Source organism: Dermacentor albipictus, chromosome 8 (genome assembly GCF_038994185.2).
Source record: "Dermacentor albipictus isolate Rhodes 1998 colony chromosome 8, USDA_Dalb.pri_finalv2, whole genome shotgun sequence".
In the NCBI taxonomy this organism is placed as follows: domain Eukaryota; kingdom Metazoa; phylum Arthropoda; class Arachnida; order Ixodida; family Ixodidae; genus Dermacentor; species Dermacentor albipictus.
The window spans coordinates 28,646,088-28,664,214 of NC_091828.1; the positions used below are offsets into that span (position 1 = coordinate 28,646,088).

An 18,127-nucleotide genomic window follows, 5' to 3' on the forward strand; every position below is an offset into this window, starting at 1 on the left:
AACCTTGTGACAAGGGAGCTCCAGGAAGCCGTCGTGGAACACCGTGGGGACACCGCCGTGCCAGCGTCGACTTCGTGTCCACTGGTGGCATCGAGTGTATGGAATGCTTTTGACGATCTAGTGATGAACAAAGAGAAGACACATTTGGCATCTGCCCCTGAGGGGGAAGTTACAGACTACGCGCAAAAGCCTCTTCTGGAAAGGGGCCTGAATCCTTGTGAGTGGTGGCAGTCCATTGGCCGCTTCAGGTACCCGCTTTTAAGTGCACTCGCCCGCAAGTACTTGGCGATCCCTGCCACTTCAGTTCCTAGTGAAAGAGTCTTTTCTACCGGTAGAAATGTGACAGTGCATAGAGAGCGTTTACTTTCTGGCCATATTGAGCAGTTAATTTTCCTTCACGACAATCTGTAACAAGCGTTTTACCTGACTGAGGGCATTACCTGAGTCCATTATCTATAACTGAGTACCTCTTTAATTTGAAGCAACCTTGTAAAATGCAATGTTATTTTTAAAAGGGTAATAAAGCTATTGTTACCTCTCTTGCAATTTTTTAATACTACACATGTATTCGATATTCGATTCGATATTCGAAGAGAGTTCTTCGCCTTATTCGTATTCGATTCGTAATCGAAAATTTCAATATTCGCACACCCCTAAAAGGAACGTTTTATTGTTTGGGCCAAGCTACCTTCATGCGTCCTTACGCCGCTCCTGGCCCTGAACGAGCACTTCGCCTCACTGCTTAACCACGTGACGTTTGCTTGCGCGTGCGTGCTGTCGCCCGCCTTCGGAGAAGCGCGAGCACGGTACGTTTTGCCAGGCACGTTCGTTTCAGTCACGCGTGCGGCATGGAAGCGTTGCTAGGCGTTGCACGACGCCGGCGTGCCAGCGTTGCTGGAGCACATCAAGTTTCACACTGTAATGCACTGCTTCTTTAGATTTAGTAAACAAAACTAAAAAATAGCGTCTCAAGCGTCTAAAAACGCTTCTCTATATTAGCTCATCAACTTAGAGATTGTGCGACGATACAACCTTTTTTATTGAATAGGGGTGTTCTGGTGTTCGCCTAAAGCTTTTAAGAGATAATCTCGAACCCAGGCATGGCGGCAACCGCTCCTTACGTGAGGACGGGTGAAGGGAGCTTTCAGAGTATGCTTGCTTCCTCCATCGGTCCTTCGCTGTAAGGAGGCCTCACGTAAGGTTAGGAAGCGCTCGAAGGAAAGGAACGTTTCATTGTTTGGGCCTAAAGAAACATCGAAGACATAAGGGCGGCAATTTTGCCGAGTCAATAACGAATGCAGGCAGCCTAGAGGCAGTGCGAACGCTGCTAGAGACAGTGGTTGGCGCTAAAAGCACAATGAAATAATCCAGAGAGGGCTTAAGTGATATGACGACTGATGTTGATTCCTGCTAAAAAATTCGGTTCAAGTATACCAACTTAGCTCACTTTCATAGACCTTTCAGTTGACGGAAGAAATCGCAACATACAGAATGCTTGTTGAAGGTCACTGTGTATGCTTTAGGCGACATGCTTCAGCCAGGAAAGCCATCGGGAAACACATTTATTTTTCCGCATGGAACATCAACTTGTTTCGCTTACCCTAGATGAAAGTTCCAACTGTTGCTCTTTGAGTAGGTTGACGCATTTGTGGCAGGACGTGATAGGAACGGCTCTTATTGGGATAGTAATCATACAGACACCCGAGGCTCGTAGTCACCGTAGGTGGAGCCACAGATGTCGTCACCGTCGTGCTCTCGTCGGTGCGGCGGCGCACGCACGGCCCGGGCCGATGGGACCAGCTGACGTCACGTCGTGGATGCAACAGCGCGAACGGGCATGGACAGAGTAAAAAAGAAGGGCCCGCCACACGAATACTCCATTGTTTCCGAATAATCTTTCAGTGTCTAGTCTTGCTGTTGCAACCATGAAGTCATGCCAACTTGCCCGATTTTTCATCCTACTGACGTCGCTTGGCCCGCGCGCCACGTGTTGGAGGTAACATGACCTGCAGCGGGTGCCAGTGGTACCAGAAGCAAAGACGAGAGCGGTGGGAGAGCGCGAGTGAGGGCGAGCCGAAAATGGCGGTAGCTCGATGCACACTAAGACATCTCAATGAGCGGCTGTCTCTCCACGCCCCCAATCACTCCTCCCAATGTTTGAAGTCGGTGGTGCCGCTGAGATTTGGAGGCGCGACGCAGCCGAAATTGTGTAGAGAGCGGAAGCACGGAACAATTGCTTTGGGACGGGCACGCGCACTACCACTGCAGGCGCTCCTCACTAGGCCATCGTTAGCTCACGGTGTATTCGTATGCCTGTCTGTTTATGAGAGCTATTGATGTGTGTCCTTAAGGCGTAACACCACCCTAGCTTAATTCATGGCGAATGTTGACGGTAATGCACTTGCGGATGAAATGGCAAGCGTCGTTTTGTGTCATAGTCTAACACTACTTTGGTGTCGTTGTCAATTTTTCGCCCCTAGTACCAAACTCCGAATTTTTTCGAACAAACCTACGAATGCATTCTTAGTTGGGGTTAGTGTGACTCATATTATACGCGGCAATGCAACTCGCCTAAAGCACATATTGGTGTCGCACAACGCATGTTCAGCTAGTTGACGCGAGTACTGGTGGCGTGTGCTCTTGTCTGTTGTGCTCGCATTCAACGTTTTGCACCGTGCTTGTTACAGCGTAAGCTGTGATGGGCTCATTATAATAGTCGTTTCAGTTGGCGATGGTGTCCGCCGCCGCCGCCACCGGTGTGTGTCGCAGCTATCGCCAGTGATGAGAAAAATTACCCAGTTCGCACCGGGATGAAACCGGACCCGCTGTGTGGCAGTCACCTGCTGAGCCACGCCAGCGCTTGCTAGGTTCTAGCAGGAAAATGCCCTGTACATGCGTCTTAGTGCTCGAGGAGACATGCGATCCGAGATGCAGGCCTCGTTGCATCGATACGTGCACACTGTTCATTGCAGTTGCACAGTTGCATAATCGCACCAGGTGGCATGCCATGGAGCAATTGCATAGGTATACAGCAACAAGGTAAATAGATAATCCTTGAGGAAGAAAAATAACATTAAGGAGATGCATAAATAATCCTCGAATGAAAGCGTTGTATGACATATGTGATTCAATCAAGCAGGCTTGGTAACTGTTTGTCACTGCCCCGATTCAAAAGGGATGCCAATAAATAATCATCATCAATTCCATAGACGATAAGCGATGACGGGCAACCTGGCGGGTCATGTCAGCATGGGCGAAAACATTAGGAGCATATTCACGAATGCATCTGCGTTAGGATGTATGATAGTGTCCATGGGCATTGGTGGGTAGCAGCCAAGCAGTAGACAAGAAAGATAATTGCCAGCTGTGGCATCCCGGAAAGAGCTACAGCAGAATGTTAAAAGGCAAGTTGTCCTAGTCTCGGTGGTCTTCAGACACGTACATACGAAACATATCTGTGAGAGTACCGTTGAGGCGTTCAGTAAGGCCATTTGGCGGTGAATGGTACGCAGTGGCGAACTTGTGATTGGTCGTGCAGGAATGAAGAATGTCGGCGACTACTGTAGACAGGAAGCAGAAGCCGCTATTCATGATTAAATGACGAGGAGCACCGTGGCGCATGATGGCATCGTAAGGAATGAAATCGCCTACATCACTAGCACAGCTGGTGGGAAGTGCTCCTGTCGCAGCGTGCAGTGTTGGTTGACGTAGGGAAAGTCCCTAAAATATCTAGTCCCACCCGGAAAAATGGTGTGTTGGAGATATATAGGGGCTGAAGGCTGCCAGCAGGCAGTATGGCAGGTGTATTGCGTCCCTGACAGAGGTCACCAGCCGCAACGTACTGTCGCCCAGAACGGTAGAGACTAGATCAAAAGAAACGCGTCCGGATGAGATCATACGTGCGCCATACGCCTAGGTGTCTGGCGGTCGGTGCATCCTGGAGCTGGTCCAAAACAAAAGAGCAAAAATGCACGAGAACAACAAGCAAGTGCTGAGTGCTGTGCGACAGAAGTGAGAGACGTGTATTGAAATTTGTTGTTTGTTACTGGCATGTACAGAAAACGGGCCAACATATCATGTATAGTATCAGAACGTCTCAGAGTGAGAAACTACCAGAAGGACTTCCTATCATTAGTGGGTACATAAAAGCATTAGAGCAGCAATAACAGGTTTAACAAAAAGGAGTCAAGACAATAGCGCTATACAATAATATCACGATAAACGATCACAAACAGAAATGTCTAGTAATGTACAAAAATATACATTTTTTACACACTACTAACGGAAAATAAAACTTGTTTTACAAAATTGTGACTCCTAAATATACAGTAATAAAAGTAAAGCCAAGAAAATGTAATAATTATGAAAATGTGTTTATGACAAATCAAAAGATGGTTCTGCTAACAGTATTTTTTTCATGTGTGTTAAAAAATGCAACAAATGAGAAGAGTTACATTCACAGGCAAACGATTCCAAAATGCAATAACATAGCAGCGAATTGTAAATTTTCCATAGTTTGATCTGATTTTAGGTAAGAGGAGGTTATTGCGCTCTGAAAATGTAGTATTATTTTTGTTGATCCGGTTATCAAAAGGAAGGCTCTCTAATGATATTTCAAGATGAATGAGACGAAATGTAATGCGAATAACTTATGATAGAACAGCTGTTGAATGGGTAAGTTGCGAAGATGTTGATAGATAGGCAAAGAATGGCAAAGGAATGAACTAAAAGTCAATATTTTATTGCCTGGCTTTGAAGACGTTCCAATTATTTGAGATGAATCGGATATGTGTCACCTTAATAAGATAAGCAGCATGATAAATGGTTAATACTATAAGCATAATACAACGAGCTAATCACATGATGTTGGAAAAATGTACGTGTTTTAATGATAATACTGATACAAAATGAAACCACCCTTATTAGCGAGTTGAGATGGCTATTGAATTTGAAGTTTTTGTGCAGAGTAACACTCACGAACTTAACAGTATCAGATGTTGGTATAACATAGTTATTTAACGAGACAGTTATGGAAAGCGCAATCACCGTTTCTGGATTATGAAGTAGTACAAACGTTGTTTTTAAAGGATTGATTTGAAGCTGATTATCTCTGCACCAAGAATACTCATTGTTAAGATCGGTGTTAAGTGTGTCTTGAAGCGCGGTAAGCGTTTTCTGCGATGAGTAAATGGTCGTGTCATCAGCATCTAACAAACAGTCAGAAGTGGTAAGTGCATTAGGTAGATCATATATAAATAAGCAGAACAACAATGGACCTAGTATCGAGCCTTGGGCAACACCACAGTTAATTTATTTAGTAGAAAAATATCATTGGATTTTCGTGCCAAAACCACGATCTCATTATGAGGCACGCCGTAGTGGGGGACTCCGGAAATTGGGACCACCTGTGATTCCTTAAGGTGCACCTAGGTCTAAGTACATGGGTGTTTGCGCATCTCGCCCCAATCGAAAATGCGGCCGACATCATAGCCACTAAGTAACCATGGCAGGTAGACTTTTGAAGAGTGAAATGCTCAGACTCCATACACTTTGTTCATGTCTGTTGCCCACCTCATTCCTTTCGTCGATGAAAAGACTATTTAAGAACAGCAGATGCTCCGGAGGTATAAAGTACGACGCCATTTTGAAAAGACCGCATGACGATGATTTATTTAGCTTCTGTGATTGGCTGGGGGAGAAACACAACCCCGCATGGGCCGTGTGCCTTGGTTGTCAACTGCTGTTTTTTTTAAGTTGTATGCTACCATAGAAGTCTTGATTTTACACTTTCGCTTTATTAATTGTTCTTGGCAGTGTCCTTACTGCGCTTCTTTCCAGCGCGGGTCCATTTGATGCGGTTCCTTGTTTGTCTAGTAAAGGCGAGGTGTATCTCACAGGCGTGCCTGTGAGATATACCTTATTTCATTTTTATGTTGCGGATTTACGCGTTTTTATGGTGAATGGCAGGCGGTATTAGCATTTGTACTAGTAAAGGAATCCCCCCCCCCCCCCATTTGCATAGAAAAGTTCCGTTGGGTAGTTCCCGAAAAGAAAATCCTGAGCAGCTCTACTTATACTCTACTTGCAGAACCCCGCTTTGCTGGTAATGTAAACTTTGCCACAGAGTTGTCTGTGATTTATATCAGAGGAACTCGTAACTGGCGAGAAATCTCAACGAGAAAGGGGGAAAAATTCCTGCTTTAGGCATAATCCATTATTAGGTGTATGGTTGGCCCAGAAAGCACCAGATATGCAGGGAAGTGCGGCAACTTCGCAAATGAATTTTACTATAGAGCATGTATAATGATCAACGCGTATGTAAAAGTGTGATACTTGCGCAAGCTCGAATAGCGCATTGTTTCACTATTTGCACCTTAAGGAGGAGGAGATGGGGGTGACTGTTTTCTTGCGTAGAAACGAGTCGGTTTCTACGATCGCTTATTTTAAAAGCATATGATCGTTTGTCGTAGGTGTGTGGTAGTAAAGGTGAATCTTTCTAAACACATGACTGTCGCGCAGGTGGCCACATCATCGTGCGCCGAAGGATCGGTGTTTGACCCCACTCTTCCCGGCTGCCAGACAACGAGCCCTGTAGCCGCCAACGACGGCGTCTCCTATGGCCAGTACGAATGCGAAGGCCGGATCGGTGTGTTCCCCGACTACAGGACGTCGTGCTACAGCTACCGCATCTGCGCCGATGGCTTGGAAGTCGTCCAGGACTGCGGTGGCGGTCTCAGTTACGACACCGAGTTTGGCCGCTGCGTCGAGGACGCGTCGACCCCGTGCCGACCTCCACGTGTCGTCGGTACCTTTAAGTACGTGAATAGATATAGCTCTCAGTTGGGCGTGTTGGTAAATATTCGGGAAGGAAAAAGCGCTACGAAAACGGAGGCTTAGCCAGAACATTCATCATATATAGAAGAGTGCCTTTCGAAATAAAGAAATGTCCTGTTGCTAGTAGAGCTTTGCCCTGTGTTCTTCATAAGCCTCAGTTTTAGTAGCGCTTTTTCCTTCATGATCGTGGATAGATGAAAATACACGCGTTCGCAGACATATCAAAAGACAGGCATGGGTACATAAGGACACGCCAGTTTAGCTGTGTTTATATGCAGGGTCTTTCAAGTGAACGTCTACTAAGGCCTAAAAACTAGATGTGTGTCACGCGAATGCAACTAGCTGAATTTAAGCGAATTACGAACTATATAACTCTTGAATAATAAAAAAAAAACATTCAATCGTGGAGTTGTGAACTGTATCAACAACTTTTCAACACGTTTTAATCAGTAAAAAAGCGCTCGAGATAAATAAAGAAGTTAAAGCTGCGCTGTACTTCGTGAACGTGTGTGACGCGCAAGCGTATGGGTGCTTACCGCACATGACGCTATTGGCCCTCGGTGTGCGTAAACGCCTACACTGTCCGCATCACAGATCTTACTCAACACAAGGCTCGCGCAGCTGCGCCATCCGTAGCAGCCGCCATAGTAGAACGCCCGCTTCTAAACATTCACTTGTTAACTAACTTTAACCTGGTGTCAGCGCGCACAGGCAAGCATGAACACTGCACACTCAATGATCGCGGAGACGCTATCAAAATGCCGGCTTGAGGAATCGCGGCAGCAGCAGCGAGCGAAGTGACCTTCGCGCTGTGTATCGCTTCAACGCAAACTGAGTCATGAGAACACAGCGCCCGCACAGCTATATATACGAGCCGTCGGCCTACCTAGAGTGTTCTTCCAAAGTAGATCGCTTTCAAGATAAAGCCATAGAGAAAGAAATCCAACAAGAGCGGACACTTCCATAGAGCACTGTGGCCGAAACATGGAAAACGAAAAAAAAACTAAGGAGAGGCCCTACCCTCTCCGCGCGCTGGGAGAAAGGTGGGGAACAAGTTAGGTAGTACTCTCTCCCTTCTTTTCCTTCTTTTGACGTAGCGGCTATGTTCTCAGACCACAATGACAGCTTTGTTAGGGCTGTGTGCGATCATACATTTTGCTCCGCACGTTTTTTTGCCGTGGCAATGGCGTAGTGTACGCAGAGGACTGCGTTAGTGTTCGTGTTTTGTTCCCCTGTGTTATCTAGACCGTGCTCACCCAGTGGTGGCCAGGTGAAACTCGAAGTGAAAAGCGTGAAACGAGCGCACATGCAACGCCGTACACCACGCACCACGGCACTGACGAGGGACGACGTCAGGATACATTTCCCATCTTCGGTGTATTCATGCTAACGTGTCATCACACATTGAAACCGCTGTGCTTCGGATTATCCAGAATAAACACCTTGCACGTAAGCGACAGCTGTGCAGCGTTCCTGCTTTTCACAGCAGATGATGCAATTGTGGTACGTTAGAAGTGGTTCGATGAAAGGTCGGCGCTATCTTCGCCAGCTTTTCAGGGAGCACGTCTCAGCGCCAATTGTGGCACGTAAAACAGCCATGTGGATGGATGGAAAAGAAGCCGTTGCTGTTAGTGATAAGGGACGAACGCCCTTTACTGCAGCAATCTTGTCTGTGTTATCGAAGGGCACAGGGCGGTAGAGGCTGGCGCATACTGTGCAATAGTGAACAAGGCTCGATAGAAGAACTTGCGTATGCGCGCACGTCAAACGGTTGATGGCACGTAGTACGTACTTATGTAGGCCTGGTCAACGCACTAGCCACAACTATATGCGCGTACTGTTGGGTACCGCAGAATTTTGCTTCCGTGAAGCTTCACTTACCATGACAAGAATGTGCTTTAGGCCTTAGTTGGTGTACTTAAACGCGTAACGATGTTCTCCGCCGCAATTTTCGTCGGCGTGCTGTGGCTCGTCACACATCCGGTATGAGTACGAGAAGAAAGAGGGTTAACCGAGAGGCCCATTTTTTTTATTAATCATATCATGAGAATATAGCAAAGACCCCAAGGAAAACACACGGTTTTTTTTTCTTGTACTTGCGAACTGAATTAAAGAAGTGATAAACTAATGGCAATGAAAGTGTCTAAAAATGCAACTTGCCGCAGGTGGGGAAGGATGCCACAACTTCGAATTAGGCGCGCGATGCTCTAACCAATTGTGCTACCACGACGCGGTTTCCTCATCCACTTTCTTGATAATTTATGTGCTACTACTAGAACTAACCTTGGGAGTGTTAGCCAGCGCCACCACTCACAAACCTTGGCGGCAGATGTTGAACATTTTTAGAGAGAGTGTTCGGCAGGAAGGAATTTCTACATGCGCCGGGCAGGTTTGTTAGTGGTGGCGCTGGCTAACATTCCCAAGGTTATTTCTAGTTGTAACACACAAATACCCAAGAAAGTGGATGGTGAAACGGCGCGGCGGTAGTTCAATTGGTTAGAGCATCGCACGCGCAATGCGAATACATGGGATCATTCCCCACCTGCGGCAAATTTTCGTTCTTTATCCACTTTCATTGCCATTAATTTATTATTTCTCTAACTAAGTTAGTAAGCACAAGAATTTCCCCTGTGCATTCCTTGGTGAATTTGCTTGTTGGCTTCTCATGACCCGGTGTGAGTGGCATACGTGTTTGTTCTCAAGCTGCAGATGGCCTTGTCATAGGTCGTTTCTCGATTGAACACACCATGGTTGTACCTCTGGTCAGATCGCTACGGCGCGCAACTGCGCCGTAATTTGCAACCGCGTAAACATACACGCAGATCGGCGTGGTTGTGAATGCCGTTGCACGGTAAATGCAAGAAATGTAAACGAGAATCTGGCCCGACACGATGGCGGTGTAATGCCGACTTCCGGCGTCACTTAAGCGTCACAAAGAGTGACGGCAGGGACCCTCCTTTGCTTTTCTATGCTCCATGGGCCGAATCGACAGTAGCGCTCCAACCCGCCAGCATTAATACCCGGACCACACTTCCAGTGTCTGTTATGGCGTGCGTGTTTTGAATGCTAGCTGGTACGCGTCACGGAGGCTGCACTGACCGCCGCGGCGTACTTCTTTGTTTTTGTTTTTCGCCTCTACTGCTCCACCGCGCACGGTCTGTCGGGAGGCGTCTTATTATATAGTAGAAATGATTGCAAAGAATCTTTACGAGCCTTGATGGAATCTATGCAACGTGCAATATCATAAATTAGACTCAAGACGCCTTGTGAAATGAGGAAATGTTTGTTTTGTGCTATATAAATGCTTGTTCTGGCCTTCTTGCGCAGTCATCCAATGTTGTGGCACCAGGTAAATAGTCGCAGCTCCACCGGACGACATCGGCTTAAAGAACGTAAATTAGAAGCGTGTGTTATTTCGGTATTTAGGCCTCATAGGAAAACTGCGTGTAGAGGCGAAAGTGCGAAAGGGGTGAAAGGGCACCGTTACAAACAAAAGGAATTCGCTTTTACATACATGGCGTAGAAAATACTTCCTTCATCCCGAACAATAAGAAAATATGAAGAAAACTTTTGATTTCTAGACGTTGTCCCGTTCCCAGGCATTTCGGAGCACAAATACAAGCGCGACTGGCGCGTTTCCGACACAGCTTGGCTTTCGCCGACGCGATGCTACGTTACGTACACACACGTGCCCGCAGGCACAGGCTCTCAGCCAGACCATGCTAGACGCTCACGGAATGCCTTGTACTCGCGCGAACTCAAGACAAACGCGTAGGTGCAAAGGCTGTTTTAAGTCGTTAGGAAGACGGAATTTTCGAGTTATAAACTCCTGGTTTTTGAGCTCATCGGCATTAACCCGTGCGCGTTCTCCCGGCGCAAGCAACACACTCCCGTGTGATCACTCATGACAACCGCTCGTTGCGCTTTCGACAAACGTGAGTGCCGAAAGGAAGTGCGTGTTGTTGGGGGCGACATAAAGAGCGTCGGATACTCGACCTCGTAAGATTCTGCACACGCTAAACTAACTGCGTGGCACGGCACAGCTGCTTTTCGCTAACTGCGTCACAAAGCCGGGTGCGGACAACGTGACCCAAGAGTACCCCAAAAAGTACATAAATACTTTTCAATACTGGAGGCCCCTAGTGAAAGCGCCCCGCCCTTTCACTCACACATGTTGTACGGTGCGCGAGAGGGAACCCACTACGTCTGTATCGCAAACAAAACCTGCAGCAACTGCCAGAGAAAGTCTGCCCGGTGCTCCGCTGTCTACCTTCGTACTCCGCGACGCTTCAACTCGTTTTTCCTCCCCTATTCGCTCAACATTACCCACGCTTTCCTCTAGGTGGGGATGATTGCTGCGCGCTCGCACTCCTTCGTACTTTCCCGGCGTGCGATTTTCTTCACCTCCAGTTTGCCTTCCTTGTTCTCTTGCTTCGCGGCTGTAAACATGTACTCACCGATTCCACTAGCTCTGGCCTGGTTACACATGCGCGTAGACCAGTACTACTGGACTGGGGACTTGCACGCAGTTAATTTGCGATCTCCAAACGTGCTTCCTATGAATGACCGATGCTTAACGCAGGCAAAACTTATTAATGGGCCTTAAGCAACCCATGCGGATCGAAGACAAGGAGTTTGGCTTTCTATTTTGCCTAGATGCCTGCAGGAAGCGATGCAGGAAATAGGGCAATTATCCGAGACAATAAATATGACATACAAATTCTGGAAGCTTTGTAACCGCTGTTGCAATTGACAGACGGCGGAAAAATTCAGGTGCTTTGGGCAATGAATAGTGATGCATTCATCTCTTGCAGCTATCTGTGATTTGTAATACCATGAAATGCCAGCAGGTCCCTTGTACAGTTGCATCCGAGGCGATGGTTGTGGCCTTCACCTCATAGCAATTATTTTTGCTTCAAACGTTTGTTTTCTCTGCAACGCAGATTATTTTCCCGATACCTGTAAAACAGTCAAAGCTTCGAGGCGGGTAATCTACTAGTCCAGTGTTGATTTTCAGGTTACCTGTGCTTGTGTGAAACGACGAAGTTGATACCAAGGTGGGTATTCTGATGGAAAGAAATAAAATGAACATTTTCAGGTGATTCTGCAGCGTTTCGACTGAACATCTTGCGCTACATTGAATAACTTATTTTTGATGATGACTTGAGTAAAGAATGTGTCCAGTTACTCAAAATGGATTGAGCTGTACCGAGTTCTTTGCACAACTGTGGCATTTAGGCCTTCGCACAACTTAGTTGAAACCTCCGGAATATACATTACGTTTTTGTTAAACCATGCAGAATAAAACAAATGCTTGTGGTAGATAGCATAATTTTATTCCCTGAGCTGGATTTCTCGAAGAGGTGTTCATAATTTGAGTTGAAATTCACAATGCGCAATGAAAATTACAAAAAAATTTGCAAGGTATTTAACTCATTACTTTGCAGGAAATAATTAAATCAATAAAATGTAGCCGATGGGTTGACAAGGCAAGTTTGCTTAGAACTGATTTTGATGATGGCACTTGTTTCGATGTATAAGCGTCAAACCAGCCGTCAAATGCCCTATTCCACTTTTTGTCTAAAGCGCCGTTTTTTACAGCGAAGCACAAAAGTGGCTGTAATGCGAATAGTTTTCGTCGCACACAATGGGAATGCATTTGTCGAAACTGGTGTCACTCGAAGAAGTCTTTCCAAGTGAATACGCCCCACAAAGCCTTTGTATACAATTTGTAAATAACAATATCGTGCGTTAGGTAGTTAGTCAATAAGCGTATTAGCTAAGATTATAATTAGTCGATAATTCATTCTAATACTTTTCGGCAAGTGCTGTCCATTTTTTCGAGCAAATCTTGTCAAGCACTGGAACTGCGCGGTCGCAGGGAGTTTAAAAAGTTCATCTTTTCAACAGACTCCCGATATAGGTAGTATGCTTAGCCAGGTAGAGATACTTGGCGTCTAATCAAGGATAACTGTGCATAAAACAGAGGTAATTGTTGAACTACCGAGAAAGGAAAAAATTGACGTATTTTGCAGTGTTCTCCAATTAGAGAAAGCGCTTAAGACAAGCGATGCCGTAGGGAAAGCAAGAACAATTTGCGCCAGTTACATTAACACTGAATGAGGGAAGTGTGAAATTAAAAAGCACCAATACTTCTGAAGAAAAAAAAGAGGCTATCTAGAGTATGTCTCAATGTTAGTAGAATGCTCACTTTTTATTTCGCCATCAGTGTTAGATGAGGAGGAAAATAAAGCCCCGCAAACTATTTTTATGTATTAATTTAGAGTGGACCCCAAAAGTTTAGGGACAACGGGAACTGAGAAAAAGCTCCGCAACTTGACAACACAGCTTCGTATTCTCATTTCCAGGCTCTACTGGTATACGCAAACAACATTTTGTTGCACGGATTTTCTGCTTGCTATTAGAGAGTGCTTGGAGATTCAACGTTCCCCGAGATCCCATGGTCCGTAAACCTTTGTGGGCGACTGTGCAGTCACATTCAAGATTAACTGCAACATGGTGCTGGTAGTGGCGGGTGTTCCCAAGGCTAGACGATGGCACTGACATCCGAATACTATGAGAGCTAAACATAATTGCACTGCCTGTTATATGCTAAATTATTTTCTATATGTCAGCGCAGTCGTGAATTGATGTACGCCCCTCCCACTTTCACGGACATTGTCTTGCAGCTCAAATTAAACCTGACCTGACTGAAAGTAAATATGCTTTTTCCTTGTGTATAAGTTTGAAACATATATATAGGCATCAATTGGTTTATTTTGTCTTTACTGATTTAGTAATGTATTTGTTTTCCCCGCAGCGTTTTCTGTTTTTGGTTTACTGTTAAATATTTTGGGGAGTTCTTTATCGTTAGTGTTGGCGTATATTTTTTTGTCTTTTTGTGGTATAATTTTTGTGAGCAGCGTTCCTGAGAATTATGTGTTTTGCCTGTTCGCCACCGGTGCCACGACTTGTAATCCGGGTATAAGGCGTTGTCAGGATGCATGATGTATGTGCCTCCTTTAGCCTCACCTCGGGGGCATATTGTATAATATGGCCGAAATAAATACTATTACTTCTACTTATTCGTACATATGCGAACGAATGTTTCAGTGATGGTGGACTTTTACTGGTTATATGCACCCTTTAATTACGAGCCATGTTCTGCATGCCGCATCAATATACTTCAGCTAGGGTAATATAAAACGTTATAAATTTTTTAACTGTGACAGGATAATAAAAAGCTAGAACAATAATGCCAAAATTGTACATTGACCTGAGATTCCTTGACATTTAACCTGCAGGTGCCCCGAGGGTTCACCGGGACTGTTCGTGGACGAGAACAGCGGATGCAGATTTTGGCACGAGTGTGTCGGCTCCGAGGGCGTATCGTACGCCTGCCCCAGGGGTCACTCGTTTGACCCTGAGCGGATGCTTTGCCGCCCCATTCTAGGCTGTTCTCGGGCTGCGCTGCGACCACGGGCCTCCATCTCAGTGACTGGTACCATCGTACGACTCAATGACACTGACTTCGAAGTCGACTGCGGAGAAGTTGCCGAGGTGCTGCCATCCGTGGACCGTCGCGACTTCCACGTCTGCGCTCCTGCTGGAGCCTTCAATTTCCGCTGTCCCGCCGGCACGGCCTTCGATCCTGACAGGAACGCATGCGACATCGACCGTGGCACCGACGTGACCGACTTTTCGCTTCCAGGGAGTGCCGACGACGACTTCAGCTGTGACGGCAGGCACGATGGCCTCCACCCCGACGAGACCATGGGTCACGACTGCGCGAGGTACTACTCGTGCGAAGGTGGTCGAAAGAGAATCATGTTGTGCCCTAAAGGCACTAGGTTCAACCAAGTGCTTCTCCTCTGCTCCAGCTCCGTCCTGTGCCATGTGGACCGACACTTCTCGGTCACGCAGCCGCCGGTCCCACCGGATCCACCATCTACCACTACAGAAGCTAGCACTACAATGACTACACCGTCTACCACGGTGTCAACTACGACGGCGACGAGGCGAACAACTGCGCAATACACCTATGAGTGGACTACGCCGGCGCCTGTGCTTGCAACTGCACGGTCATCTGTGAGAGGAAGCGCTCGTGCAGCTACGAGAGGAACTACATGGGAAGCCACTTGGCAAGGCAGTTGGGCAGCGACGCGAGCTGCTACCCGCGCCCCAGTGCCATCGACCGCGGCATTTACAACGCCAACGACTACGGTGCGATCAACTACGCCCACTACAACTGAGCCTACGACGACAACAACGACAACGACTACAACGACTACAACGCCAGCGCCTGCGCCTGACATACGACAGGAAGTGGAGCCAGAGTATGAAGATTATTATACAGAATTTTCACCGGAAACTACCGCAGAAGTGACTCCAGGTGTTGCACGTCAAAATGTGCCAGTGACAACACCTCAAAGCACCCAAGAAGCTGTTCCAGGACTTCTTCCAAGAAAAATTCCCGAAGGTGTCCCACTACCTCGACTGGAAGATACACTAGTAACTGCGCCTCCGGCCAATAAGGACTACGGGCCAGAGGCTACGCCAGAAAGTGCGCCGAGAACGAGTACAGTGCCACCGGTTACTAGGCCGCGGTTTACTGAGGACCTCGCGCCAGAAACTACGACACCAACCACGCAAGCCAGCACAACGGAAGCTACACGGAAAATTACGCCAAAGTTTGTGCCTGAATACGATATAGACTATTATTCAGAATACGTGCCGGAAACAACTGCACGGTTCACAACAGAAACTACACAGGCTACCACTGCCGTAACAACTGAAAGAACTACAACGCGACAAACCACGCCGGCCCCTGTACCGGTAAGCACAGCAACTACAAGAGCGCCAACAAGAGCAACTGCCCGAACTGCTACACGCAGAACCACGTGGTCTGACTCGTGGGACGGTGCGTGGGCTGCAACGCGAGTGCCCGCATGGGCAGCTACGCGAGCACCAACATGGGAAGCGACACGCGGACAGGCGACGCGAGCACCCGTGACGCGACCAACAGTAGCGCAAGTACCGGTGTCGCAAGCCCGAGTCACACAAGCACGGGTGACGCAAGCACGGGTGACGGAACCAGCGGTCACTCACGTACCAGTAACCGAAGCACCCCTTGTGCGATCATGGGTGACACAGACGCTCCCACCGGATGCGTATCAGGAAGCGACGCGGGCACCCACACAGAGTCCGACAGAACAACCAGCACGGGAAACCACTAGGGCACCGACTGAAGCAACAAGTTCTCCAGCGCCTTTCCAAGAACAAAGTTATGATAGCCAGCCGCCAGCTGCACCAGAAATCACAGCAGCATCGCCCATTGCTGTCAATGCACCGACCTCGCAAGACCGTTCATCCACAGCCGACCCTTCCACAGGGCCTTCCGTTGGTGGTGCAGCACCTCCAGCCACTGCTACCGGGGAGGTCACATTGCTTCCTTTCCCGCAACAGCATCTGGGTGGGACGAGACGACGCCGGATAAAGTGCGTGAAGACGGGAGTTTTCGCCGATTTTAGGTCGGGCTGCCGGAGGTATCACGTGTGCACAAAGAACAAAAGCAAGACGTACGAGTGTCCGCAGGGTCTGCTGTTTAGCCCCGTGAAACTGACGTGCGACGTGCCCCAGAAGGTGTCCTGTGCGCCGCCCCGTCACCGGGGCTGCGTCAACTGCAAGCCGTCCAAAACATCGACGTCGAAGACGTCTACTGCACGCTTGCACCACGCCCACGGCGTGCCTCCGGGCTTTCACTTTGAGTGTGACCAGCTGCCGGATGGATTTTACCCTGACGTCGCGCGTCGGTGCCACGTGTTCTACCGCTGCCATGGCGGGCAAACGTTCTCGCACTACTGCAAGGGCGGCCTGCTGTTCAATGCTAAGACAGGGAACTGCGATTTCGAGGGCAGCGTTGACTGTTCGGCGCCGGGTGATGAGGAACGGTCGCCTAACGAGTCGGCATGAGTGTTTCTCGCACACTTGTCAACGCGGCTAGTCAGTGCGATGAGCCTCGCGAACGCCGAGTGGCTGCTGAGCAACGCAACACGTGCCAAGTAGGGATGCTGGAAGGAAATGTTATTCGGCGCCCGTCATTTGAAATGCAGCTGACACGCTCTTACGTGGCGCCGAATACCGTATGCAAAGTATTGTCTCGACCCACAGAGATCTTAGCGAGACCGAACATTCAAATAATGACCATGGCGATGAAACGTAACTGCATTAATAGTGTTCTCATGAGGGGTGTTGCTCCAATGTTGATACTGTAGAAGGAGAGCTGATGAGTCGTTTACTTTGTGGAGCATCATCTCAGTTGTGGTGGTAAAAAACATGAAACTGCTTTCGAAGGCTGATGCGCTCCATACAAAAACGATTGGGCCTTAATGGAGCCGGAGTACTCCATAGTAGTTTGCCCCAAGGAAGGATGGGCCACGTGCATCACCTTTTGTGAACTGCTTCGAGTTCTGTGACGTGCCTCGCATTTTGTGAGGCAGTACCGCACTTAATCCGAGGTTAACCTATTTAGTATTTTGTCTGTCTGTGCAAGATTAGATGTTTTGCAATGTTAATTCCAATTTTTGCTGCCTTCTTTCGCTGTCGCGAATTGAACGTTAGCACCATTCAAATCCCCTGTGTAACCAACATGTTAATGAATTGCGTTGATGGATTGCTCTAAATGCAAGCATTATATTTTCCGCTCCCCGTACAGCAATCAATCGGTGCGCGTACATAAGACGTATAGATGAAGCCCAACAATACACTGTTGCCTACACCACCGTAAAACTTTGTGTAGAGTGCATTATGATGGTACATAAATTATTAGCGAACTATAACAAGTAATAGAAAACATTGCCATGACGTGCTCTCTAAGCACAATTTACGCAATCCCTGCGATCAAGCAGAATCCTCGTTTGCAACCTTATTTGCCTCTACTGCTAATACAACAGACTACGGGGCAGAATGGAAAATATGTTATTTGCTAGAAGAATGACTTTCGCACTCAGTTTTGCCAAACGAACATTGTCATTGTTGTAAAATAAACTGCACATGTTTTTTTTTTTTTCAAGTTTGTACGTGTGACATATTTTACTGTGAGTTACACACCGATAAACTTACCCGAAGAAAGCGTCGAAGAAGTCGGTCGTCGCGCAGAAAAGAAAAAAAAATTACCAGTTGAATACATGCAGCAGCTATTGAGTACGTACGTGTGGGTAAATTTATATATATATATATGGAATTATGAAACGTATATTATTTAGTCTGATTCTGGAGCTTACAAGTGGCGTGC

General features: G+C 47.3%; 1 protein-coding gene across 2 annotated transcripts in view; it reads left to right on the forward strand.

Annotated features, from left to right (window-relative positions):
- The window catches only part of LOC135905251 (uncharacterized), a 115,329-nt gene extending 97,430 nt beyond the window's left edge, over positions 1-17,899 (forward strand). For both annotated transcript variants that reach the window (XM_065436261.1, XM_065436262.1), the window contains exons 7-8: positions 6,520-6,815; positions 14,139-17,899. In XM_065436261.1, the coding sequence (XP_065292333.1) occupies positions 6,520-6,815; positions 14,139-16,806 (2,964 nt within the window). In that variant the 3' untranslated portion in view covers positions 16,807-17,899. The remainder of the gene's footprint in view (positions 1-6,519; positions 6,816-14,138) is intronic.
- The last annotated feature ends 228 nt before the right edge of the window (positions 17,900-18,127 follow it).